This window comes from Sapajus apella, unplaced genomic scaffold, assembly GCF_009761245.1.
Source record: "Sapajus apella isolate SASKATOON/1434 unplaced genomic scaffold, GSC_monkey_1.0 scaffold56, whole genome shotgun sequence".
In the NCBI taxonomy this organism is placed as follows: domain Eukaryota; kingdom Metazoa; phylum Chordata; class Mammalia; order Primates; family Cebidae; genus Sapajus; species Sapajus apella.
Window position 1 is genome coordinate 1938371 of NW_022436996.1, and position 26704 is coordinate 1965074.

The 26704-nt window shown below is 44.3% G+C and overlaps 1 protein-coding gene across 1 annotated transcript in view; it reads right to left on the reverse strand.

The window, feature by feature from the left end:
• The window catches only part of UBE3C (ubiquitin protein ligase E3C), a 122645-nt gene extending 96865 nt beyond the window's left edge, over positions 1–25780 (reverse strand). The window contains exons 1-2 of the mRNA XM_032244884.1: positions 25385–25780; positions 865–918 (exon numbers count right to left, since the gene is read on the reverse strand). Of these exons, the coding sequence (XP_032100775.1) occupies positions 865–918; positions 25385–25450 (120 nt within the window). The 5' untranslated portion in view covers positions 25451–25780. The remainder of the gene's footprint in view (positions 1–864; positions 919–25384) is intronic.
• Positions 25781–26704: the final 924 nt, after the last annotated feature.

Below are 26704 nucleotides of genomic sequence, written 5' to 3' on the forward strand. Positions count from 1 at the left end.
AGCTGGGACTACAGGTGCGTCTTGCCATGCCCAGCTAGTTTTTAAAAAAAAAAAAAAAAAAAAAAAGCAGACCATAAGAGAGTACAATTGCTGATTAATCAACAAAATAAAGCTATTTTAAGAAATTATCACAAGATGAAATATAAACAATAAACAAGAAATGTCATTAGTGTCTTTTACCTTCTTCACTAATAGTTAAGACACATGTCTTAACAGACAGTTTTCTCCTTTTGCTTCATGAAACATCAGCATCATAAGCCAGGCGAGGTAGTTCACGCCTGTAACCCCAACCCTTTGGGAAACTGAGGTAGGAAAACTGCATGAGGCTATGAGTTTGAAATTGGCCTCAGCAACACAAGACCCCATCTATGTAAACATTTTAAAAACTAGCTGGGCATGGCAAGACGCACCTGTAGTCCCAGCTACAGGAGGCTAGAGCAGGAAGACACCTGAGGCCAGGAGGTCAAGGCTACAGTGAGCTATGATCTTGCCACTGCACTCTAGCCTGCATCCCAGACCAAGACTCAAGCTCTTAAAAAAAAAAAAGAAAGAAAAAGAAAAATGAACATTATATAAATAAGGCTTCCTAGTTCTTCTGGAAACTGTATCATTATGTCAGACAACCAAAGCCCATATTCCTTCTCCAGTCTGGAAACTGCCTTTTTATCTATCTTTTCCCACACTGGTTCCAGAATAAGTAACTTACGGTGAAATCGAAAAACGTATCTAAAGCTAAATACACATACATTCTGTCGTATATAACAAATACAAAAATACATACACACACACACAGTAAAACCAAGCCATGTTTAAATGCTACAGAAAAAATGCTTATCTACAGAGCATTACCAAAACTGTTTTTACCTCTCTCTTTCTTCTTTCTTCCTGAGTACGATGTAAAAGAGAAGCCTTTTCCTCCTAAATCCAAACACAGAAAAAAGGAGGTAAGGAAGGTTATAATTTCAATTTTAAAACTCTCATACAAAAATTAAGAGAATGTTTTCACCCAAATATGATCCTAAAGCTTATCCAATCAAGCTGTCTGACAACCAAACGAGAAAATCTGAGGCAAAAGAAGTTAAATGGCTTTCCAGAGGGCACTAAATCTAATACAAGTTAGTACTTCAGTAGTTTTTGAAGAATAAAATCTGATTTACTCACGTATACAAATGAGTACAGGTAAAAGGGGGGAAATGTGAATAACACAGGTGCTCTGTACCAACGTCAGAGTTCTGACTGCAACATCTTACTGGCTTTGTAAAATATTACCCCAGGGGAAACTGGGCAATGTGGAGAGGGGTCTCTTGATATCATTTCTAACAGCTGCATATGACTCTACAATTATCTCAGTAAAAATTTCAATGAAGACATCCATTTCTTTGATGAAAAATTTTTTTCATAACTAAGTTTTAAACAAAATCACTTGGTTTGTAGAACAAAGTGAAAAAACAAAAGGGAAAGTTAACTTCAAATAAATGAAAAAATACACAAAAACAACCCTCTTCTCCCTCCAAATTGTTCCAGTCTTTAGTGTATGGACGTTTTATTTTTGTAAAGTTCACCCAAAATAAAATTAAAGGTCCAGTCTGGGCAAGGTGGCTCATGCCTGTAATCCCAGCACTTTTGGAGGCCAAGATGGGAGAATCACTTGAGCCCAGGAGTTTGAAACCAGCTTAGGCAATATAGTGAAACACTGCCTCTACAAAAACTTAAAAAAAAAAATAGCAGCATGTGCCTGTAATCCCAGCTACTGAGGGTACTGAGGTGGAAGAATCACTTAGACCCAGGAGGTCAAGGCTGCAGTGAGCTGGGATGGAGCCACTACTCTCCAGCCTAAGTGACAAGGCAAGATCCTGTCTCAAAAAATATATAAAAAGTTAAAGGTCTGAGGCACTACATATGAATCATTAGAAAAAAATAATACATTTAAATATCTTAAGAGATACACTTAATCAGAACAGTGTCAGAGAGTAGTTAAGCCGAATACACTGATACGTGAACTAACACTGTGTAGAATCAAGTTTCTATCCTTTTTTTTTTTTTTTTTTTTTAATTAAGACAGTCTTGCTCTGTCACCCAGGCTAGAGTGCAGATGCACGATCTGGGCTTACTGCAACCTCTATCTCCCGAGTTCAAGCAATTCTCATGCCTCACCCTCCCGAGTAGGTAGGACTACAGATGCACACCACCACACCTGGCTAATTTTTGTACTTTCAGTAGAGATGGGGTTTCACCACACTGGCCAGGCTGTTCTCGAACTCCTGGCCTCAAGTGATCTGTCCACCTTGGCCTCCCAAATTTCTGGAATTACAGGTGTGAGCCACTGTGCTCGACCTAGAATCCAGTTTCGAATTTTAAAAATGTAAAGCCAGGCCTGATGCAGAGGCTCATGTCTATAATCCCAGCACTTTGGAAAGCTGAGGTGATCAGGTCACTTGAGCTCAGGAATACGAGACCAGCCTGGGCCACATGGTGAAACCCTTTCTCTACAATAAATACAAAACAAATTAGCAGGGCATGGTGGCGCATACCTGTAGTCCCAGCTACTTGGGGGTTAAGGCAGAAAGGTCACTGGAACTGGGGAGGCTGAGGCTGCCGTGAGCCAAGATCGTACTACTGCACTCCTGCCTGGGTGACAAAGTAAGACCCTGTCTCAAAAACAAAACAAAACAAAACAAAACAAAAAAAAAACCTCAAGTCAAAGAAATTACTCCTCCAGATATTTTCCATCATAGAAAATTTCACAGCTGGGCACAGTGGCTCACGCCTATAATCCCAGCACTTTGGGAGACTGAGGTGGGTGGATCACCTGAGGTCAGGAGTTCAAGACCAACCTGACCAAGGTGGTGAAGCCCTGTCTCAGTAAAAATCCAAATTTGCCAGGTGTGGTGGCTCACATGCCTGTAATCCCAGCTACACAGGAGGCTGAGACAGGAGAATCGCTTGAATCTGGGAGGCAGAGGTTGTCGTGAGCCAAGACCGCACCACTGCACTCCAGCCTGGGCAGCAAAAATCAATCGCGTGGGGGGGGGGGGGAGGCGGGGAGAAAATGTCACATTTAAAAAAATTTTTATCACATGCCCAATAGCAAAAAAAAATATTGTTTTAAACTTAATTAAAATGATTCATGATTGTTTACTTAATATTCTTTAAATAGATTCTTTAAACTTTTTTTTTTTTTTTTTTGAGACGGAGTTTCGCTCTTATTACCCAGTCTGGAGTGCAATGGCACGATCTCGGCTCACCGCAACCTCCGCCTCCTGGGTTCAGGCAATTCTCCTGCCCCAGCCTCCTGAGTAGCTGGGATTACAGGCACGCACCACCATGCCCAGCTAATGTTTTTGTATTTTTAGTAGAGACGGGGTTTCACCATGTTGACCAGGATGGTCTCGATCTCTTGACCTCGTGATCCACCCGCCTCGGCCTCCCAAAGTGCTGGGATTACAGGCTTGAGCCACCGCGCCCGGCCTCTTTAAACTTTTTAAAACAAATTTTAGACAAAGAAAAGCTGCAAAAATGGTACAAGCTCCCTTATTCCATGTCTTACTCCCTTCTACAGAAGTAGATACAATTATCAACAGGAAATTAACACTGATACAGTAACATTAACTAATCTAAAAACTTAATTAGCAATCCACCAATTTCTCCACTAATGCTGTTTATCTGTTCTAGGGTCGTATCTAGGACTCCACACTGTATTTAGCTACTATCTCTTCTTAATCTTCTTATAGCGTTCTTATCTTCACTTTTCATGTCCTGGATGCTGTCCCTCAATTTGGATTTTTCCAACACTCTCAGGATTACAGTAAGGTTATGCAATAATGATAGCATTAGATTTTAATCCACAAAATTATATGCACATACACACAATGGACTCAATACTTATATAAATAATCAAATAAATAAACAAGGGAAAAGAAAATCTTTTTTTCACAGAATGCAGTTTAAAAATGTAGAAAGAAAAAGGAAAAAAGAATCACCAAACACTACAATAATTAACATTGCAGACAAATTCTACTAATGTATGCTAAAATTAGCAGGCAAAAGTGAGGAGAAACAGGATTTGACCAGTGTCAAAGTACCTCTCAATATACAGATCAAGTAACAAGGGAAAGACAGGGAGAAATTTTGCAGATACCAACGAAGACATAAACTGGCTCAGTAATAAAACATGGACATAATTAACTACTACTTGATACAATACAAAGGATACAATAAACTACTGTGTTAGTCTTGCCAAAAAGACTCTTTTTAACCCAAATGTATTTACCTTAAGAGGAAACCTTTTATCACTAAATGGAAAAACAGTATCTCTGGTCACAAACAGAAGGCAATCCCCCAAATTAAATACAATGAAAACTGCATTTTTACATTTTAAATTAAATTTGAAAGTGGCTGGTGCAGTGGCTCACGCCTGTAATCCCAACACTTTGGGAAGCAGAGGCCGGCAGTTCACCTGAGATCAGGAGTTCATGACCAGCCTGACCAACATGGTGAAACTCCGTCTCTACTAAAAATACAAAAATCAGCTGGCTGTGGTGGCACGCACCTGTAGTCCCAGCTACTCAAAAGACTATGGCAGGAGAATCTCTTAAACCCGGGAGGGAGAGGTTGCAGTGAGTCCAAATTCTCCCACTGCATTCCGGCCTGGGTGGCAGAGCAAGACTCCCATCTCAAAAACAAAAAAGCAAACAAACAAACAAAAAAAACCACACGAACAAGTTTATTTATGAAAAGCCCTATCTGAAACGAGATTTCTCAAAGTAAAAGAAACTTCATAATCACAATAAAAGAATATGAGAAGCTATGCTGCACAGTTTAAGAGGAAGATTAGGCTCTATTAGACAGTTTTATTTATATTTATTTTTTTAAGACAAAGTCTCACCCTTGTCCTCCATGCTGGAGTGCAGTGGCGTGATCTCGGCTCACTGCAACCTCCACCTCCTGGGTTCAAGCCATTTTCCTGCCTTAGTCTCCCGAGGAGCTGGGATTACAGGTGCCTGCCACCACACCCGGCTAATTTTTGCATTTTTAGTAGAGACAGGGTTTCACCACATTGGCCAAGCTGGTCTCAAACTCCTGAGCTCAGGTGATCCACCCGCCTTGGCCTCCCAAAGTGCTGGGATTAGAGGCATGAGCCACCGCGCTCAGCCGACAGTTTTATTTTTTAATTTTGATATTAAAGAATTCTAATTTACATGTTTATAATTAGGTCAGTTAGGCAAATGGTATTTATTTATTTTTTTGGAGACAGGGTCTCACTCTGGCCCAGGCTAGAGTGCAGTGGTGAAATCTTGGCTTACTGCAACCTCCGCCTCCAGGGCTCAAGCCCTGCCTCAGCCTCCCGAGCAGCTGGAATTACAGGTAAGCACCACCAAGCTTGGCTAAATTTTTGTATTTTTAGTAGAGACGAGATTTCATCATGTTTATCAGGCTGGTCTCGAACTCCTAACCTCAAGTGATCTGCCTGCCTCGGCCACTCAAAGTGCTTGGATTGGATTACAGGCGTGAACCACCGCACTCAGCTGTAAATTGTATTTAATTATGTTCTCTGATAGAACTGGATTCTGAAAAGGGATTCCTAACTAAAATGTCATTTGCTTTAACAAACTTTTGCTTCCACAAACCATCCACAGTCTGATCTTTTCAATGTATCCTTTTACTTGGTAACAGTCATATGTTAATAAAACAGGGTAGGGGAGGCTGTCTCTCTCCATTCACCACTACCAGGTGGTTTAGGAAAACACTCATGGAGACCTTTAATCCTAATTCTTTTTTCTTTTCTAATTATTTTCTCCCCTTTTCTCCCACATGCCTGCTGTGTCAAATACTCCTAACTTTGTAAATGCCTTATTCAAAATACTTTCTTCAAGTTTTTCACAGTTCTTTCCTCCACGATCAAGGAAGTGAAAGTTTTACTCCACAAAGATTTGACATTCTTCTTGAGATAACAGTCAAGGAGAGACTATGCTACCAGCTTTCAGGATGAGGGAGAAGTGGGTGCTGGCAGTTACTGCCCATGACTTCACCAGGCTAGAAATCAAGTCTCCGCCTTTCACAAGAGGGATGATTTCACACTCTTGACTACAAAGTTAATATTCCTGCATACATGGCTGGTAGGACTGCCTTTTCAATACAAAAAGGGAGATTTTCGTTCTGGTAAGCTTTCTGGTGCTGGAGCACACGGACCAAATTTTCACATTAACCCCAGACACCATCTCTGCTTTTCCAATTCAACACACTTGGAGTGTATGTTATCGTTTGTCATAAAAATCAACAATAGATTTGAAAGCATTTCTTCTAATTTATGAGTTAGAAAAAAAAATGTCTCCATGGACTTGTCTATTTAGCTCATGCCTGACAAAGAGCAAAAGAGCAAAGGATTAGCTGAGTGCAGAGTATTAGTGGGCTCATCGGTCTGTAGTGAACAGAACCACATTTGTCTTCCCCGGGAACATAACAGCTGCTCAATGTATTTGTCCCAATCTAAAAATGGACAATGAGCTCGATCACTAGACAAAGGAAATCTTGTCCACTATTTTACTTACTTTGTCACTAATGTTCACTTTTAACCACAGCTTTGGCAGCAGCTTCCCATTTGGCCAATGAGCAGCTCTAGCCTTTGTGAGTAAATACAGCGCACAGATGCAGTGTTCTCTAGGTCAGTCCTGCCACTCTGTGCATCTACTTTCAACTTGTTTGTTCCCAAAAGTTTAACACAGGTTTTGGGTGCTATGGCTTATGGTTTCAAAATAAAGTATGGGTGCACAGTTTCACACTGGGATTTGCCGTGTAACAGAATAGGTTCCCTCTCTCAGCCAGTCCATGAAAAACTGGCTTTCAAAAACCTTCATTACATTTGTTTCCTTGGATTTTCTTTGCAGCCAGCAAGTTAAAGCTGATTCCAGGGCTGGGCACAGTGGTTCACACTTGTAATCGCAGCACTTTGGGAGGCTGAGGCAGAAGGATCACTGGAAACCAAGAGTTCAAGACCAGCCTGGGCCATGAAACAAGACTCCGTCTCTTAAAAAACCAAAAGAAAAAACATATATATTTGTAGAAATTGGGTCTTACCATGTTTTATATACATATATATGTTTGTTTTTGAGACAGAGTCTCACTCTGTCACCCAGGCTGGAGTGCAGTGGCACAATCTCAGCTCGGCACAACTCCACCTCCTGGGTTCAAGCAATTCTCCTGCCTCAGCCTCCCCAGTAGCTAGCATTATCGGCACCTGCCACCATGTCTGGCCTTTTTTTTTTTTTTTTTTTTAAGGTAGAGATGAGGTTTCACCATATTGGCCAGGCTGGTCTTGAACTCCTGACCTAAGGTGATCCACCCACCTCAGCCTCCGCAAGTGCTGGGATTACAGGTGTGAGCCACCACACCTGGCCACCACATTATATTTTAATGGTCATTTAGGTTGTTTTCAGTTTTTTGTTAATTCAAATAAAACTGTAGTGGATATCCTTGTAAATGTGTCAGTAATATCTGTAGGTTAAATTTCTAGAGACAAAACTGCTAGGTCAAAGGCTATGTGCATTCTGAATTTTAGTATTTCCAAATTGTCCTCCAAGGAGATCATCCAGCGTACGAAAGTGACTGCTGTCGCCTCACCTGCACAGTGCAGCAGCTAACTTTTTATGCTTTCCAAGTAACAGGCACAAGGCCTTATTTCACTGTAGTTCTAATTGTATTTTTTCTAAAATAAGTAAGGATAAAGTTCTCATATTTACAGGTATTTTTATTTCTCTATGCACTATTTGACCCATTTAATAATTTTTCCATTTATCTTTTTGTATTGAGTGTTTTACAAAAAATCATTTTTGTGATGTTATGAATATTCCCTTTGTCACTGTCTTTAATCTTGGTTATATTTTTCTGTGTACAAAGTTTAAATTTTTAACACTGTCAATTTTCTCACTTAAAAATGAGGCAGTTGCAGCTTAGGAATATACACACAGCATGGACTATGTATCACCCACATCACTAGCATGGATTTCTATATACTGAATTTTTTAATGCATTGTTGTAAGCTTATTTTCATTTTTATTTTGTTCGAGACAGAGTCTCTCTGTCGCCAGGCTGGAGTGCAGTGGCCTGATCTTGGCTTACCGCAGCCTCCACCTCCCAGGTGCAAGAGACTCTCCTGTCTTGGCCTCCCGAGCAGCTGGGACTATAGGCGTGCACCACTACACCCAGCTACTTTTTGTCATTTTTTTAGTAGGGAAGGGGTTTCACCATTTTGACCAGGATGGTCATGATCTCTTGGCCTTGTGATCTGCCTGCCTCAGCCTTCCACAAGTGCTGGGATTACAGGCATGAGCCACTACGTCCAGCAGGCTTATTTTTAATAGCATACTGAAATTTCACTTTCAGAAGCTGACATTTGTTTACCAGTGTGAGTCACATGTAAATATTCATAATTGTGAATTAGGATCATTCCTACGCCTTTATTTTTTCCTCCTACTGACTGAGCCTGACTTGAGTTTTTAAAAGGGTCATTTTTAAAGTCTAAATATGAAGACTGTCTTACAATTGAGGACATCAACTATAAATAGGGCTGTCTTCACATATAATAAGGACTGAATTAATATGTCACTGGAGTCCGCTTTATCTTTTGGCTGCTGAATAAGTTATAAGGCATTCACTCTGATGCTCCATACGTGGAATGTCACGTAGCTCTTCACAGGAATGTGGTAGCTCTATCTGTGCTGATCAGGAACGGCCTCTGACATGTATTATTAAGGGGACGGGAGAAGTGTAACAATCTGTTTAATATGCTCTAGCTTCCATTTTTTCAAAAAGAAGGAAATTTACACACCCATGAGATTATATATGTAGGGAACAGCTCTGATAGGACGTGTAAAAATCCCAAAGTAGAGTGTGAGTATCAGAATTAAAGCATTGCGGCGGACACAGTGGCTCATGCCTATAATGCTAGCACTTTGGGAGGCCGAGGCAGGCTGATCACTTGAGATCAGGACACCAGCCCAGCAACAGAGTGAAACCCTGTTTCTACAAAAAAAAATTCAAAAATTAGCCAGGGATGGTGGCATGCGCCTATAGTCCCAGGTAGTTAGGAGGCTGAGGCACAAGAATCGCTTGAACTGGGAGGTAGAGGTTGTGGTGAGCCGAGATAGAGCCACTGCACTCCAGCCTGGCGAAAAAGCAAGCCTCCATCTCAAAAAAACAAAACAAAACAAAACAAAACAAACTGGGGGTGTGAGGAGTGAAGGAGATGAAAGGCAAGAAAACTCTAATTTTATTTGAATTTTTATATTCCCCCATTTGAATGATTACCCATGTACAAGTAGTATTTTCTCACTTTTTTTTAGAGTAACAAAGTAATAACAGCAATATGACAACAAGTTCTAAAAGCAGCTCCATACACTGAGGAATAAGTTCGCCACTAAGTGGCTGGGAGGAAAAAGGCAAGGGAGCTACCAGCAAAAAGCACATCTAAATTTTGAAAAAGTACTAAACTTCCTACTGATTAACAAATTTTGGAGCTTAAGTACTGTCTTATCTTCTCTGAACATTAAATATGGCCGCACCTTACAAATGCCTTTTACCAAGATGATTTTCTTTTCGTCTTACCAAGATGATTTTAAATGGGGGGAAGTGCTTTCTTCACTAAATAAATTTAGTGGTAGCAAAGTTTATTCTTTATTTGAAATACTAAAGCATACATACTTTAATCAGATTTCATTAAACCCTCAGAATAAAATTTTTTTTTTTTTTTTGAGACGAAGTTTCAAAACTCCGCCTCCTGGGTTCAAGCAATGCTCCTGCCTCAGCCTCCTGAGTAGCTGGGACTACAGGCGCGTACCACCATGCTGGGATTATGGGCGTGAGCCACTGTGCCCAGCCCAGAATAAAAAATTTTATGTTCAAAAACTAGAGTATGTCAAAGTAAATTTCAAAAGACCACATGCCCAAATAGAACAACTGTTAGAATTTTTGTAAATATCATGATTTAAAAATAAATAAACAACCGTGAGGTTTGTTTCATCTATTTGGCTTATGTTCCTTTAACAATTTACTCAATTTACACAGAATTATCAACATCACATGTTTCAGGTCAGTATTTTCTGGCTCTCATGCAATAACACAATGCTAGCCATTTTATACACTTCAAAGAATATTGCCTTTGAGGAAATGAAAATGTTAAAAGTTAACACTTGTGGACAATGCATAAGCTGCAATTTGTGTGGGGGAGGTTGTTTTTTAGCAGGTCTACATGAAATAAGAGCCTCTATGAAAATATGAGAACCACCAATTTCACATATGCAAAACTTCCTTAAGGATGCAGCATAAGTAAATAAAATCCTATTTATAAGGCGGAATGTACAACATGATGCAAATTCAAAACACATTTTTTTTTTCTGAGGCAGAGTCTCGCTCTGTCACCCAGTCTGGAGTGCAACGGTACAATCTCCGCTCACAGTAGCTGGAATTACAGGCACCACCACGTCTGGCTAATTTTTTGTACTTTTAGTGGAGATAGGGTTTCACCATGTTGGTCGGGCTGGTCTCGAACTGCTGACCTTAAAGGACTGGGATTACAGGCGTGAGCCACAGCACCCAATCCAAAACAAAATTTTTAAAATGCTAGGAGAATATTTGACCATTTACCATCATAAAGATGGGAAAAAACTGACTATGCTTTAACAGCATTTCCTTTCTAAGGGATGGAGGGGCTTCCAAATAGGTAGTTATTAAATACATTTCAGTATGCCCCACATTTCCTAGTATAAATATTATTTTGTAATTGTAAAAGCTCATTTTTAAAAATAAAGTCTAACTGACTATAACCAGTTATAGATTTCTTTGGTCCTTCTCCACTCTCTCTGCTTCACTTATTAGAGAAAAAATAAAGTATCCAACGTAAAATGCAATAATTTAAATGTCACAACGGTCGCGCATGGTGGCTCACGCCTGTAATTCAAGCACTGTGGAGGCCAAGGCGAGCGGATCACCTGGGGTCAGGAGTTGGAGGCCAGTCTGGCCAACATGGTGAAACCCTGTCTCTACTAAAAGTACAAAAATTAGCCAGGTGTGGTGGTGTGCACTTATAATCCCAGCTACTCAGGAGGCTGAGAAGGGAGAATCACTTGAACCTGGGAGGTGTAGGCTGCCATAAGCCAAGGTCGCACCAGTGCACTCCAGAATGGGAGACAGGGCCAGACCTAGTGGGAGGGGAGGAGAAGGGAGGGAAGAGAGGGAGATAGGGGAGGGGGGAGATGGGGGAGAGGGAGAGCGGGGAAGGGAGGGGAGAGGAGGAGAAAGGAGGAGAGGGGAAAGGAGGGGAGAGAGGATGGACAGACCCTCTGAAGCTCAACGCAACTTAAGTCTCTACAATCAAACAAAGATGCCAACATCACCTTTAATTGCTTAGATTAGGAAACAGAAATCAATACTATTGTCCTAGGGAACAAAGTAACAAAAGCCTTAATATAATGTGCATACCCTGACCAAGCAATTCACCTTCTACAATTTTTCCTAAAAAATGATTATAAATTCTTGGCCATCACACATTGTTTCACAATAAAAGAGAAACAAACTACATGCCTAAAACTAAAGGACAAACATGTATAGTTCATGCAAAGTTCATATCAAGAACATATATACTAGTTTTTAAAAATAAAAGTTTGATGTTAGACAACAAAACAACTGGCCAGGCATGGTAGCTCACACCTGTAAATCCCAGCACAACGAGAGGCCAAGACAGGAAAATTGCCTGACCCCAGGAATTTAAGACCAGCCTGGGCAACAAATCAACACTCCATCTCTACAAATAATAAAAAATTAGCTGGGTCGCAGCTTCTTGGGACGCTGAGGCAGGGGGATCACTTGTGCCCAGGAGTTTGAGGTTACAGTGAGCTGAGAGGGAACCACTGCACTCCAGCTTGGATGATAAGAGTAAGATCCTGTCTCGAAAAAGAAGAAAGAGAGAAGAAAGGGAGAGAGAGAAAGAAAAGAAAAAAACAATTCAGCCCTCGACTTTGCCATAATCAAGAGCACAAACGTGTTATGGTCAATCCATAGGACAGACTCATGGCTATAGCGTATCAGGTACGGACGCTCTGCCAACAAGCCCTACTTTCTGACACATTGCTTTGCTCATTTCCCTTGTGTAAACCTGTTGTCTGATGATGCTTCCATCCACATGAATCTCCCGCATGTTCCTCATTCTCTGCTATTTTTTTTGAGATGGAGTCACCCAAGCTGGAGTGCAGTGGCGCAATCCTGGCTCATTGCAACCTCTGCCTCCAGGGTTCAAGCAATTCTCCTGCCTCAGCCTCCTGAGTACCTGGGAGAGGCATAAGCCACCCTGCCTGGCTAATGTTTGTATTTTTAGTGGAGATGGGGTTTCTCCATGTTGGACAGGCTTGTCTCGAATTCCTGACCTCAGGTGATCCACCCACCTCGGCCTCCCAAAGTGCTTGGATTACAGGTGTGAGCTACAATGCCTGGCCCATTCTGTTCTTTATGTAAATACTGTGGTCCTTTAGTTTTGCACCGAGCACACAGGCAGAAAACTTCCCCTGCTGACGTCCTCTCATCCCACAAGTTCAATGACCACTGACTGACGCACTCCCAACGTCCATCCAAGCTCCAGAGCAGCATGTGCAACTGCCTACTACACATTCCCACAAGCGCCTCCAACATGCCTCTTGGAATTCAGCACTGCCTCCCCTCCAAAACCTGCCATTTCATCTCAGTGAATGAGTCACTATCGACTCCAGTCAGATACCTGTGATTCTACCCTTTTTGTTCTGTCCCATCACCAGCAGATCTCATCAATTCTAAGTCCTCCACATCTCCTGAGCCCCTCCCCTCCACCTGGGTTTTAGGCCCTCACTGCTCCTCAGGCACAAGCGCCGGTGCTTCTCCCTTGGCTCCCCTGCCTTCAGGCTCGCCTCCCTGGAACCAAACACCCAAACCACCCCACGCATCTCTAAAACCTAAGTCTCATTAATGCACTGAAAACCCTTTAGCAGCTTTCCAATCCTCCCTGAATATGCCTTAGTGTGGCCTACAATACCTCCCAGCTCTGTCCCTGACTACCTCTCCCAGGCTTCTCTTCTACTTTCTCCACCCCCTTTGCACACCCACATTCTGGCCACCACCTGGAGCTGACCACCGCGTCCCCACGGCTGGACACCTTTGCCCATGCTGTCCCTCCAACTGGTGACAGTCATGTTAATATGTAAATAGTCCTAAGAATCCCACCTAGTCCAGCACATAAAAACTGATATTTGCTTGGTGCTCTAAAAACAGGACATATACATGGTACTAGAACAGAAGGTCAACAAACTTCCGGGTACAAGACTGTCCAGAAGCGTTCTCACACAACCACTTTACTTTGATACTCTACTGCTTGTCACTTCACTCGCCTCTCCTCCCCATCCTGCTGCGGCTACCTCCTGCCCCACTGATGTCACGGTGACAAACCAAGGACTGACTCACCCCAAAATCACTGACTCCCCTTGGTCCAACTGCACAGCCCCCTCTTCTCTCCAAAGGCAAATGGATTAAAAAGCTAACTGATCTAAATAAGTGAACTTACACTGTTACAAATAAATAACTCCTTACGGGTTCTACAAGGCTTTTTTGAGGAAGATGCATAAACTGCCTAATAGATAGTATTTCAGGCAGGATAATGCAGGAACCTCAATGTTTCCAAGCAGCGTAAGGAAAAAGATAACAGTTCACAAGAAAAGCCAGCATATGATCAGGAGGCATCATCCAAAAAAAATGGCATTTTAAGTCAGTTCTCTATTTTACCTGTTTTTTAAGCTGCTCCTAGTTTGCCAATTTCTTTGTTACATTTCCAAGGAGCTACACAATTTTCTCCGAGTGAACTCACGTTCACCAAAACGTACGTTGACAATGCCTACTCTTCAACTCACTGTTATTATTTAAGTAGCTGATAACTGCAGATACGGAAGGAAAGAGGTAAGAAGGAAAACCACAATTTTTAATTCCTAAAAGGCTAGACAAAACATAGCATATTTGTCTTGAGTACTAGCATTTACGACATAGCTAAAGCTGACATTCCCTTCCACGGTGGCTTTAGGATTCTTTCCACAAATGCTTTGCTGTCACTTCCCTTCAGGAGGAAGAGCCTGATTCCCCTCACCCTGAGAGTGCGCTGGGCAAACACACTATGACCAAAGTCAGTGTGTGGCTTTGAGACGGCCAGTCACCACAGGCTCTGCCCTTCCTCCCTGCTCTCTCTGGTTATCAGCTTAGTGGGAAGCCAGCTGCCAGGAGGACACAGTATCCCGAGGGAGCCCCGCAAGAGGCAGAGAACTGACTCTCCTGCCAATGGCCAGCACTAACTTGCAGGCTTGTGAACAAGTCAGCCCAGAAGTGGATCCACCAGCCCAGTCAAGGCCTCAGCTGCCTGAGCCTCAGAGACCCAGTTCTCTGTCTGCCCCACAGAACTGAGCAAGGTAACAAAAATGTATTGCTTCAAGCTCTATTACACACGCAATACAAAACCAGTATCTTTATTTTATTCACTGGAAATTAAGAAATTGGGAAAGTAGCTATCTTAGCTACCTTAACTTCAGATTAACATAATTTAAATGCAGACTCAATACTGTTTTGTAGTCTACTTCTTTTCATTAACAGTAAATCATGTTCATAAATATAAGTATGCTAACTTGATAAACATTAATATTAATATATATTATGACCACTTTAAATGGCCACACAGTATTCCACTGCATTGTTATATTAACAATTATTTAACAAATGTCCAGTATTTAGACATTTAAGCTGTTTTAATATTTTTCAATATTATAAGTAATGCCATAAATCACCTTTCCCATGTATCTTCTCCTACGCATATTAGTTCACTAGAGTAAATGTTTACGTTTCTAAACTTAGAAATTTGTTCTACTGGATTAGACTGGCCATATTCTGTTAGACTCTTTTTAAGTCTCTTTTTTTTTGAGACAGTCTAACTTGTCACCCAGGCTTGAGTGCAATGGCATGATCTCGGCTCACTGCAACCTCCGCCTCCCGGGTTCAAGCAATTCTCCCACTTCTGCCTCCTGAGCAGCTGAGATTTCAGGTGTCTGCCACTATGCCCAGCTTGTTTTTGTATTTTTAGCAGAGATGGGGTTTCACTAAACAGTTGACCAGGCTGGTCTCAAACTCCTGACCTCAAGTGATCTGCCAAGTGTAATCCCAAAATGCTGGGATTACATGCATGTGCCACCACGCCCCGCCTTGTTAGACTCTTGATAAATCTGTCATAAGCATCCCCAGGTAGGCTGTGCCCAGTGTCTGTACACCCTCAGCACCAGCAGGCATTACCGCCTGTAATTTGAGCCCCACTAAAGGTGATGGGCTGTGGAAAGCATGGTGGCATTTGGAGGCTGAGACAGGAGAACAGGGGCATGCAGCAAGCAGCTGCTTTAAAGGCAGTTTAAAACAAGGGCCACAGTCAAAGAATAAGATGCCCAACTTCCAAATTCCTAGGTGCCTATGTTCTACGATAGAAGGATAAGAAAAGTCACAGAGGGAACTCTTTACAGCTTTGCAAGAACTTCTTTTGAGGCTCTTCTACGGTCTTATGAGACCATCCATGTTTTAGCCTTTTCAGAATCCTAGTTGGCACTTCACACTATAACTAAAGAAAATCAGCACACATTCAAGTGGTCAAAACCAGGTAGGGTACGATAAGGCAAGCCAGATGCCTACGGCACAAATTCAAGGAGGCACTCCCTCCGAGGGATGCGCCAGTGCAAGGTCGGTCTCTGCATGAACCTGAGAGTTAGTATCTCTTTACATTCTACATAGTGTTTTACCAACGTCCCTGTAGGCCCAGATTTAATGTCCAAAGAAAATTAGACAATTAGTCTCAAGTCTCAGTCCTTCAACTCTGCTTGCTTTCTATCTTAAAAACTCAGACTTAAGAATTCCTGGCCAGACATGCTAGCTCATTCCTGCAATCTCAGCACTTTGGGAAGCCAAGGAGGGCAGGTCACTTGAGGTCAGGAGTTCGAGACCAGCCTGGCCAACATGGTGAAACCCCCATCTCTACTAAAAATACAAAAATTAGCTGGGTGTGGTGGCAGGTGCCTGTAATCACAGCTACTCGGAGGCTGAGGCAGGAGAATCGCCTGAACCGGAGAGGCAAAGGTTGCAGTGAGCTGAGATCGCGCCACCCCTATGGTAATGCCTGTGAATAGCTACTGCTCTCCAGCCTGGGAGATAGTGAGAACCTGTCTCTTAAAGAGGTTTAAAAAAAAAAAAGAAAAAAGAAAAAAAAAAAAACTAATTTGATGTTAGAAAATATTTTGACTTTATTTGATAACAAATCTGTAAGAAAAAGCTTTTATGTTCCACTGCAATGTATAGGGAGCATTATACCACCACATGCATTACACGCCTGCTTTTTAAAACAAAATAGCACGAAACGTTTTAAGTGAAAATATTCTTGGTAAGCCCTTCAATTAAACAACAGAGGGCAGTTTTACAGAGCTAATCAATCAAGTTCTTATAATCTTAACAGTCTAGACCTATCAAAGGGGAAGAATTAAAACTATAGTAGTTGAGGCTGGGCAGGGTGCCTCACATCCGTAATCCCAGCCCTTTGGGAGGCTGAGGTGGGCAGATCATTTGAGGTCAGGAGTTCGAGGTCAGCATGGCGAAACCCCATCTCTACTAAAAATATAAAAAAAATCAGTCGGGCGTGGTGGTGGGCATCTGTAATCCCAGCTACTCGGGACGCTGACAGGACAATCCAGAGATGGAAGTGGCAGTGAGATCACACCACTGTATACCGGGCACTCCAGCCTACTAGGCAACAGAAGGAATCTTTGTCTCAAAACAAAAAACAACAACAACAACAGCAAAACTATCGTAATTGGTTTTGGTAGGCCCTAGAGTATCCTCATTGTATAAGGTCAATATCACCCAATACCAAAACCAGACAAAAGGCATCACAAAAAAACCATAAACTGATGCCCCTTATCAAAAGAGATGCAAAAATCCTGAACAAAATATTAACAACCTCAATCTAACAATGTATACAAAGGACTATGCATCACAATCAAGTGGGATTTATCCCGGTTACGCAAGACTGGTTCAATATTTTGAAGTGACTTTCTAAGATGATCCATCATATCCACAGACTGCAGAAAGAAAACCACATAACAGTAATAGGCGCAGAAAAAGCATCTGGCAAAACCCAACACTCACTGATGATTTAAAAAAAAAAAAAGAAAGAAAGAAAGAAAAACCTCTGCAAACTAGGAATAGAGGGGAATTTCCCCAATTTGATAAAGAACAAAAAACCCAGCATATTTAATGATGAGAAACTCAAAGCCTCCCACTAAGATCAAGAACAAGGCAAGTTCTCGCCACTACTTTTGAACTATAACCCTAGCTAATGCAGTAAGACAAGAAAATAACATGCATTGCATTTTTTTCTAAGATGGTCTTAGAAAAAAAGGCGTACAGATCAGGAAGGAAGAAATAAAACAGTCTTTGGTTGCAAATAAAATGATTATCTGTGCGGAAAATTCCAAATATCAACCAAAAAACCCCTCCTGGAACTAAGAAGTGACCATAACAAGATTTCAGGACACAGGGTTAATATACGAAAGTCAATTGCTTCTCTACAAATAAGTGATGCACTGGAATTTGAAACTGAAACACAATACTATTCACATTAGCATCCCCCCAAAATACGTAGGTATAAATCGAATCTAACAAAAAATGTATAAAGTCTATATGTGGAAAATTACATAACCGATGAAAGAACTAAAAGAACTAAACAAATTAAGAGATATTCCATATTCATAGATAGGAAGGCTCAACACTCTCAAGATTTTAGTTCTTCCCCACTTGATCTACCAATTCAATGCAAACCCAATAAAAATTCCAACAGGTTTTTGTTTTTTTTTTTTTTTTTTTTTTTTTTTTTTTTGGTGAATATCAACAAAGCAACTCTTACGGAGAGACAAAATATCCAGAATAGCCAACACAACACTAAAGAAGAAAGTCGAGGGACTGACTCTACCAGACTTCAAGGCTTACTATGGTTGGGTGCAGTGACTCACACCTCTGAGTCCCAGCACTTTGGGAGGCCGAGGCAGGTGGATCACTTGAGGTCAGGAGTTCGAGACCAGCCTGGCCAACATGGTGAAATCCTGTTTCTACTAAAAACACAAAAATTAGCCAGGTGTGGTGGCACATGCCTGTAATCTCAGCTACTCAGGATGCTGAGGTAGAAGAATCACCTGAACCCAGAAGGCAAAGGTTGCAGTGAGCCGAGATCACGCCACTAGCCATTGCACACCAGGGGCAACAAGAGACTCGGTCTCACACACACACAAAAAAGTTACAATATATACATAGTAAGTAGTATAGTTTGCTATAAACCTACAGTAATCAACATGGTATGGTATTGACAAAAAAGAGATACAGATCAATGGAGGAGAGAGTAGAGACATAACAGAGCTTAGAAACAGATCCATAAAAATACAGCCAACTCATCGGTGACAAAGGAGCAAAGGCATTCCATGGAACGAGGGAATGTCTTTTCAGAAGATATTGTGCTAACTGGACATCTAGAAACAAAAAAAAAATAAAAATCTAGACACAGATTTTATACTCTTCACAAAAATTAACTCAAAATAGATCAGACCTAAATGTAAAACACAGGATTATAAAATTACTAGAACATACAAGAAAATCTAAGTTACCCTGGGTTTGGTAATAACTTTTTACATACAACACCAGAAGCATGATCCATGAAAAACATTGCTAAGTTGGACTTCATTAAAATTCAATAGTTATCAAATGTCACAAATGTACCACACATATACAAGATGTAAACAACAAAGGAAACAGCATGCAGGGGAGAGGTGGTTTTGAGGACTCTATAGTTTCCTTTCGATTTTTCCGTAAACCTTAAACTACTCTTTAAAAAATTAGTGTATTAATTGATAAAAAATAAAGTAAAAAGAAATAAGCTGTCAAGCCATGAAAAGACATGGAGGAAGCTTAAATGCATATTACTAAGTGATAGAAGTCAATCTGAAAAGATTACATAAGGTATGATTCCAACTACATGACATTCTAAAAAAGGCTAGAGTAGAAACAGTAAAAAGATCAGTGGTTGCCAGGTGTTGTGGGGATGGATGAATATGCACAGCACTGAGGATTTATTTTCTCTCTCTCTTTTTTTTTTTTGGAGACAGAGTCTCACTCTTGTCACCCAGGCTGGAGTGCAGCAGTACGATGTCAGCTCACTGCAACCTCTGCCTCCCGGGTCCAAGTGATTCTCCCGCCTCAGCCTCCCGAGTAGCTGAGGTTACAGCCACCCACCACCACGCCTGGCTAATTTTTGTATTTTTAGTAGAGACAGAGTTTTACCATGTTGGCCAGGCTGGTTTTGAACTCCTGACCTCAGGTGATCAACCCACCTCGGCCTCCCAAAGTGCTGGGATTACAGGCATGAGCCACCATGCCGGGCCTCTTTTTTCCTTTTTATTTTTTTGGAGACAGAGTCTTGCTCTGTTGCCCAGGCTGGAATGCAGTGGCACAATACAGGCTCACCGCACCCTCCACCTCTGGGATTACTCAAGCTATTCTCCTGCCTCATCCTCCTGAGTAGCTGGGATTACAGGAGAGCACCACCACGCCCAGCTCATTTTCAGTATTTTTAGTAGAGGTGGGGTTTCACCATGCTGGCCAGGCTGGTCTCAAACTCCTGACCTCCCTCCAGTGATCCACCCGCCTCATCCTCCTAAAATGCTGGGATTACAGGTGTGAACCACTGTGCCTGGCCAGCATTGAGGATTTCTACGGCAATGAAACTATTCTGTATAATGCTGTAAGGGTAGATACATGCCATCATACGTTTGTCAAAACCCAGACAATTCACAACATACAGTGTGAACCCAAATATACGCTATGGACTTGAGTTAATAACACCACATCAATATTGGTTTATCAATTGTGACCAATGATCCACATTAATGCCAGATGCTAATAACAGAGAAAAGTGAGGTCAGGGAGATGAGGCATATAGAAACCCTATCCTTTCCTTGATTATAAACCTGAAACTGCTCTAAAACATAAAGTCTATTTAAAAAAAAAAAACACCGATCAAACATTAAAGTGGTCTTAATTCTACTCCCGGCTGGGCGCAATGGCTCACGCCTGTAATTCCAGCACTTTGGGAGGGCAAGGCAGGTGGATCACGAGGTCAAGAGATTGAGACCATCCTGGCCAACATGGTGAAACCCCGTCTCTAAAAAAAAAAATAAAATAAATAAGTAAATAAATAAAATTTTACTCCCACTACTATCAGATCTATGAAAACTCACAAAGTTTCAGTTCCTCCAGCTACAAACTTTTCTATATCTATATTCACCCCTATTTTAAGTCTCGAAATATTTCTAATTGCCTGCTCACACTCTGTCCACTCTTCTGTATTCTCAAAGACTCTGATAGCTAAACCACTCCTGTCGCCCCTACATTTTTAACTGCTTCCTTCCCAGTCTATAAACTTAAGCTTCCCCCATGCCCTCAAAAAAAAACCAAAAAAAAAAACACCTCTTCCTGAGACCCTGAATTTCCCTCTATCATCCAATCTTCTGGCCCTTTTCAAAAAAGGTCTACCCTGTCCCCTCCCCACTGCCCCTGCCTTTTTTTTTTCTTTTTTTAAGAGATGGGGTCATGCTGTGTGGCCCAGGCTGGAGTGCTGTGGCATGATCACAGCTCATGACACCTTAACTCCCGGGCTCCAACAATCCCCCCACCCCGGCTTTCGTCGTAGTGGATTATGGGAGAGCGCCACAGCATCCGGCCTTGGTCTGCTGTGTTCCTGGCTTCCCATTCACTCTTCCATGTGCTATGCTCTTGACTTCCAACTCTGACTACCCTAGAGAATGTCCTCTTCTTCCCAGCTCCACAGTCAGTGGGCTTGCTGTGCACCCAGCACTGCCAGTCACTCCTCCCTCCTTGAGATTTACTCCCTGGACACCACTCTCCTCCACTCCCAGAGGTGTGACTCTTTTGTAAGACCCCCAACCCCCACACATAGTAAATGCTGCAGTACCTCACAAACCGCGCTCTGTCCCAAACTCCATGCCCTCTGAGACAACTGTGTTCTAGGCCCCAGTCTGCTAATAACCCCCAAATCTGCATCTCCATCTCAGGTTCCTCCCTGTGTACATCCCACAGGAACCTAGGCATTCCTTCAACAACCACTCCCCACTTCTTGAAGAATCTACGCCAGCCCTTAGGCACAGCTAGACTGCTCCATTTGAACCAAGCCTCCAAGCCCTCCTCAGACTGAGCTCATCAGGTGGAAACACAACCCAGGCCAATCAGACCTTCCTGAAAAGTGGTAATTATGATCTAACTTTCTCGACACATAAGCTAGGAAATCATGTGTGTGAAATGGAGAGAGCCAGTCTGCAGAGCCGGGAATGAAGGAGACAGAAAGAAAGGAGTGCACACAGCTCCAGGAGAGAGGCAAGTGACTCCTGCGGTGTGACAACTGCTATTTGGTTGTTTCTGCCCTTTCTATTCCGTGAGAGGCAGCTTACCCTTTGTTTCTGTTTCTTTTTGTTTTGCCTACTAAGCCAGTTTTAGCCAATTTTCATACTTGGAATCAAACGACCCCAAGATATTCTTCTATACGCTACCACCAGTTAAACTGTATCATGCTATCAGTATGTGCCCTGATGTCAGAAATATTTAAAGGTGGAAATCACTGGGACTTTAAAAAAATAATTTCAACTTTTACTTTAGATTCAGGGGGTACCTATGCAAATTTGTTACACGGATATTCTGCATGGCGCTGAGGTTTGGGGCATGAAGGATCCGTCACCTAGGCAGTGAGCACAGTACCCAAAAGGTAGTTTTTTGGCCCTTGTCCTCGTCCCTCTTTTCCCCTCTAGCAGCATCCCCGGTGTCTACTGTCCCCATCTTTATGTCCATGTGTAATCAATGTTTACCTCCCTAGAATGACTCTGAATTAATGGAATCCAATATACATCTACTCCGCACATGCCCTTCCACGCACCCAGAATGCCTTCTTGTCTTCCATCCATCCTAATTCTACCCATCTTTTAGGACTAAGCTCCAACCAACTCTACTTTTTCTGAATCAGGCCCAAGGGAAATTTAGAATGTAGCAATTACTCCCAACTGTTATTTAATTTTTAATTGCTTAAGTCTTATCTCCCCAACAAGATTATAAACTTCTTCAAGCCAGACTTTTTGTACACAGACATACACAAATAATAAACACTAAAAGTATTTGACATGAAAAAACAAAAAGATCTATCATTCAAAAGGTGGTAACTACTCCATTTCCCACTAAGCTCCAGAAAGGGAAGATTTCAAAAAATAATTTAAGACATGAGAAAAAGGTCATAACTTTTCATTTTTCCAACAAAGGAAGGGACTTCTGTGGCAGCCAAAGAAAATTCAGGAAAAGAAGCAATATGTAGGTGCTCACCACAGCTGTCAGCAAACAAAATTTAAACCACAAAGAAACTAGAGTCTCACTAAAATTAAAGGATGTGCAATATCAAGTGCCGGTAAGGATGTAGAAACCTGGACATCTTCAGGTGCTACGGGCATGCTTCGTGGGGAAGCTGCGGCCGTGGTGTGCACAGCAGATGAACACACACATAACCTAGGACCCAGCACAAGAGTATTCTGTGCACCAAAAGGAACACACAGCAAATGCCCATAAAAAAACAGAATAAACCATGGTGCGTTCACACAAAGGGCAGTGCCTTGCACCGAGGTAGAGTCCATCCACCTCTGAGACAGAAGCCAAGCCAGAGAAGCCAGGCACAAAGAACAAGCGGCCAGTGGCTCCATGTCCCTGAAGTCCAACAGGTAAAGCTAATCTACAGTGACAGAGGTCAGAAGGGCAGTCATCCTCGTGGGGGAGGAATATAGGCATACATGGCATAATAACCTTTCAGTCTATCGACCACAGACTACATATCAACCACAGAGCACATACAGACTGTGGTTCCATAAGATTATAATTTGTATTTTTACTGGACCTACGTTTGGATGCACAAATATTTACCACTGTGTTAAGACTTGCGTACCGTATTCAGCACAGAAACGCGCTGTCCAGGTGTGTAGCGTACCAAGCAGCTAGGTGTGTAGTGGGCAACACCAGCTAGGGTTGCGTTACGTGCACTCTAGGATGGTCTCACAGCACCCAAATGCTCTAGTGGCAGTGTCTCCCTCTTTAAGTGACACATGACTGGGTGGGATGGGAGTGCAAGGGAACCTCTGGAATGCTGGGAATGGTCTTCCTTTGATGTGTGGTGTTCCATCTACAGGAGTGTGTCCATATGCCCAAATACTTCAAGCTGAACATACAGCTGGCTCCCCATCCGGATTCCCTTACCAGACCAGAGCACCCATGCCCCAGCTGCTGCCAGTTCCTACTAGAGGCTCTTTACTGCCTCTCTCTCCCAGAAGTATGGCCCTGGACTCAAGTTAGCAGTGCCGCACTCCCATCCTCATCCTGGGGGCAGCCTGCAGCCACCAATCCCTCAGCTTCAATAAGGGACCACTATGGCATGTTCCCGGTGAGATGAGGCTAAAGCTACCCTCCAGCTCAGAAGATGCCTTTTCCTGCCCTACCCAGCTTCCTCATCCCCTTCCTCCTCAATTTCACGTGCGCAAAGATCTCCGAAGGCTCTTCTAGAGGACAGGCCACAACACAACACTTATTGTTTGTGAATCTGACTGCATCTTAAGTTATACCTCAATAAAAACTTTTTTGTTTTCCCTCGAGATTTTCATCGACAGGTAAGAATCTCACTCCCTCAGAGCAGAGATGCACTACTTGGTGTAACAGGACCAACATCCATGCCCTGTGGGGTGCTCGTGCTTGCAACAGAGGCCACTGCCCTGTGTAAACGGTGTGGAGTCTCAGGCGGTCTGCCGCTAGCTTGCTGTGTGCTTGTGCACTCATCGAAACGCTCTGCAGCAGCTCACCTTCCAAACTTGTAAGCTAGAGCATTTGGCCCTGAGATATCTGAAGTCTCTCCTAACTGTAGAAATCCTTTGCTCTTATAAGGAATTTTCATTAACATGGAAGCCCCTAAGCGCTACCACGCCCACCCTATAACTGCAGTTACTTAGTTCTGGAGCACAAGTGACCTCCAACCAATCACCATCACGCAAACCTCAAAGCTTAAAAATTATCGGCACGCTTCTCTCCCAACTCCCTATTCAGGTTCCCTTCTACTCCCACTAACCAGCATACACAGCTCCACAGCACAATTTTAAAAGCACGTTCCTCCTCGGCCTGCCAGCATCCACTCAGCGTTGCGTGCCTACCTGGTAGCTGTGATATACAGAATATACTAAATAGACAAGAAACACTAGGTGAAGTATTTTAAAGAACATTTCAGAAATGATGGGAAGGGGTGGAAAGAGGGGGGCGGGAGCAAGGACACACAAGTGTTCAAGGATGTCGTGGTTCCAGTGAACCAACAGATGCCGGTCATCAGAGACAGACAGCTGGAAATTTTACACTAGGAACAACACAGGCGTCATGGTTTGCCAACCCTGATCCTAAACAATTACCATGCGAACAACTTATGACTGATCACAATAGTTACAAGTCGGGAGTCTCTCCACAGTTTCTGTGAGGCTGGAAAAGAATAATTGCCCTGGTCTTGGATTCAAACACGTGGCTATTCATTGAGCGTTCTGCCTCAGAGATTATGTGCCGTTCACCTTCTACAACAGAAAACGCCCTTCAGGTGGCATTCGAAAAGCAGCCACTCCCTGATGCCAGGCGGGAGCGAGCAAGCAGGGAAAGCGTATTTCTGAAAAGAAACACCCAGAAAGGGTAAGTTCACCTTGGGTAGCACAAAGCGCGCCAGGGTTAACCGGCCGCCTGCTTGGAAGGGCAGCCACCGCCAGCGCGCCCGGGTCCCGAAGCGCAGCGGGCAGGCAAGGCTCCCACAGGCGCGGCCTCCAGTTCCAGCGAGGCAGGCCCCGAGTCCAGCACCAAGTCCCAGCCCGAGTCCTGGCCCCAAGTCCCGGCCCCGAGTCCAGCCCCGAGTCCCAGCCCGAGTCCCGGCCCCCGAGTCCCGGCCCCGAGCCCCGGCCCCGAGTTCCGGCCCCGATTCCAGCCCCCGAGTCCTGGCCCCGAATCCAGCCCCCGAGTCCCGGCCCCGAATCCGGCCCCGAGTCCCAGACCGAGTCCCGGCCCCGAATCCAGCCCCGAGTCCAGCCCGAGTTCCGGTCCCGAGTCCCGGCGACCTGAAGCCCCGAGGCCCGGCCGGGGAGGCCCCGAGCCCCAGCCGCGCAGGCCAGAGCCGCGGGCGCCGCGCCAGCCCAGCCCTCACCTTCCTGCTCGCGCCGCCGAGGGACACCTTGGGCCGCGTCTTGAAGTCGCCTTCGAAGCTGAACATCCTGGCAGCCTAGCCCATGTGCGGGAGCAGCCGGGCGGTCGGGGCGCGGGGCGGGCTGGGAGGCTCTCGGCGCCCGCCCGCCCGGCCCGGGGCAGTGAGGACGCGGCGGCCGGGAGGCGACCCGAGCCCGCCCCCGGGCTGTACCCTCCCAGCCCTGCCCTGCGGCGGGAGGGGCGGCGACACTGGAGGCGCGGCCCGGCCTCGCCTGCCCCTCATCCACGCCGGCCACTGCTCCGGCCGCGGCGGAGGCGCCCAGGGGGCCGCGGACCCGGCGCTTGCACCGGGAGCTGCCGCCTCGGGAGGGAAGATGGCGGCCAGCCGTCGCTGCGTCCTCGGCCCCGCGGACGCGCGCGCCCCCGCTATCGACGGCGCGGCGCTCCTCCCCGCGGCTCCGCCGGCGTGCGCGCCCCCGCCATCGACGGCGCGGCGCTCCTCCCGGCGGCTCCGCCAGCGTGCGCGCCCCCGCCATCGACGGCGCGCCGCTCCTCCTGGCACCACCCAGCGTGCGCGGCCCCGCAAGGCGCGCCGGAGCGGGGAGGAGCGCAGTGACCCGGGCGGGGTGTGCGGCGGCCTGCGCGGGGCCTGGTGCGTGCGGAGGGCAGTGCGCGCGGGGGGCGGGAAAGGCGGCCTGCAAGGCGCGGGGCTGGGTGCAGGGCAGGTGTGGGGCCGGGCGCGGGGTGCAGGGCGGAGTGCGCGGGCTGGGAGCGGCCAGTGGGACGCCAGGCTCGAGGGAGGGAGGCGGGAAAGGAGCAGCTTGGCCCGGCCCGCCTGTTTACGTCCCACCTGCTGCGTGTCAGTCACGCGCAGACCGACGTGAATGCTCACCGGGGACGCAGACATGCGCAGATGTGCCTCCACGCACAGCACGCATATGCAGAAGTGTCTGTACACACGGCATGAACACGTGTACACATACCTGTGTATGCGTAAATACGCTCCTGGACTTACCATGGGTTATGTCCTAATAAACCATCGTAAGATGAAAGTATTGTAAGTTGCCAATGTATTTAATACTGCAATAAACCCAAAACAAACTCAGAAAATTGTATGTTGATCTATTTTAAGTTGGGGACCACCTATACATAAACGTGTCGTATCCACATATACGTATGCATAAAACCATCTCTCATGTATATGCATATACACGATTGAAGCCAATTTTTAAAATTGATTTTGGTTGTAAATAAAGTGTGCAACACAATGATTTCATAGACACATACATTGTGAAATGGTTACCTTCCTTGTGTGTGTGCG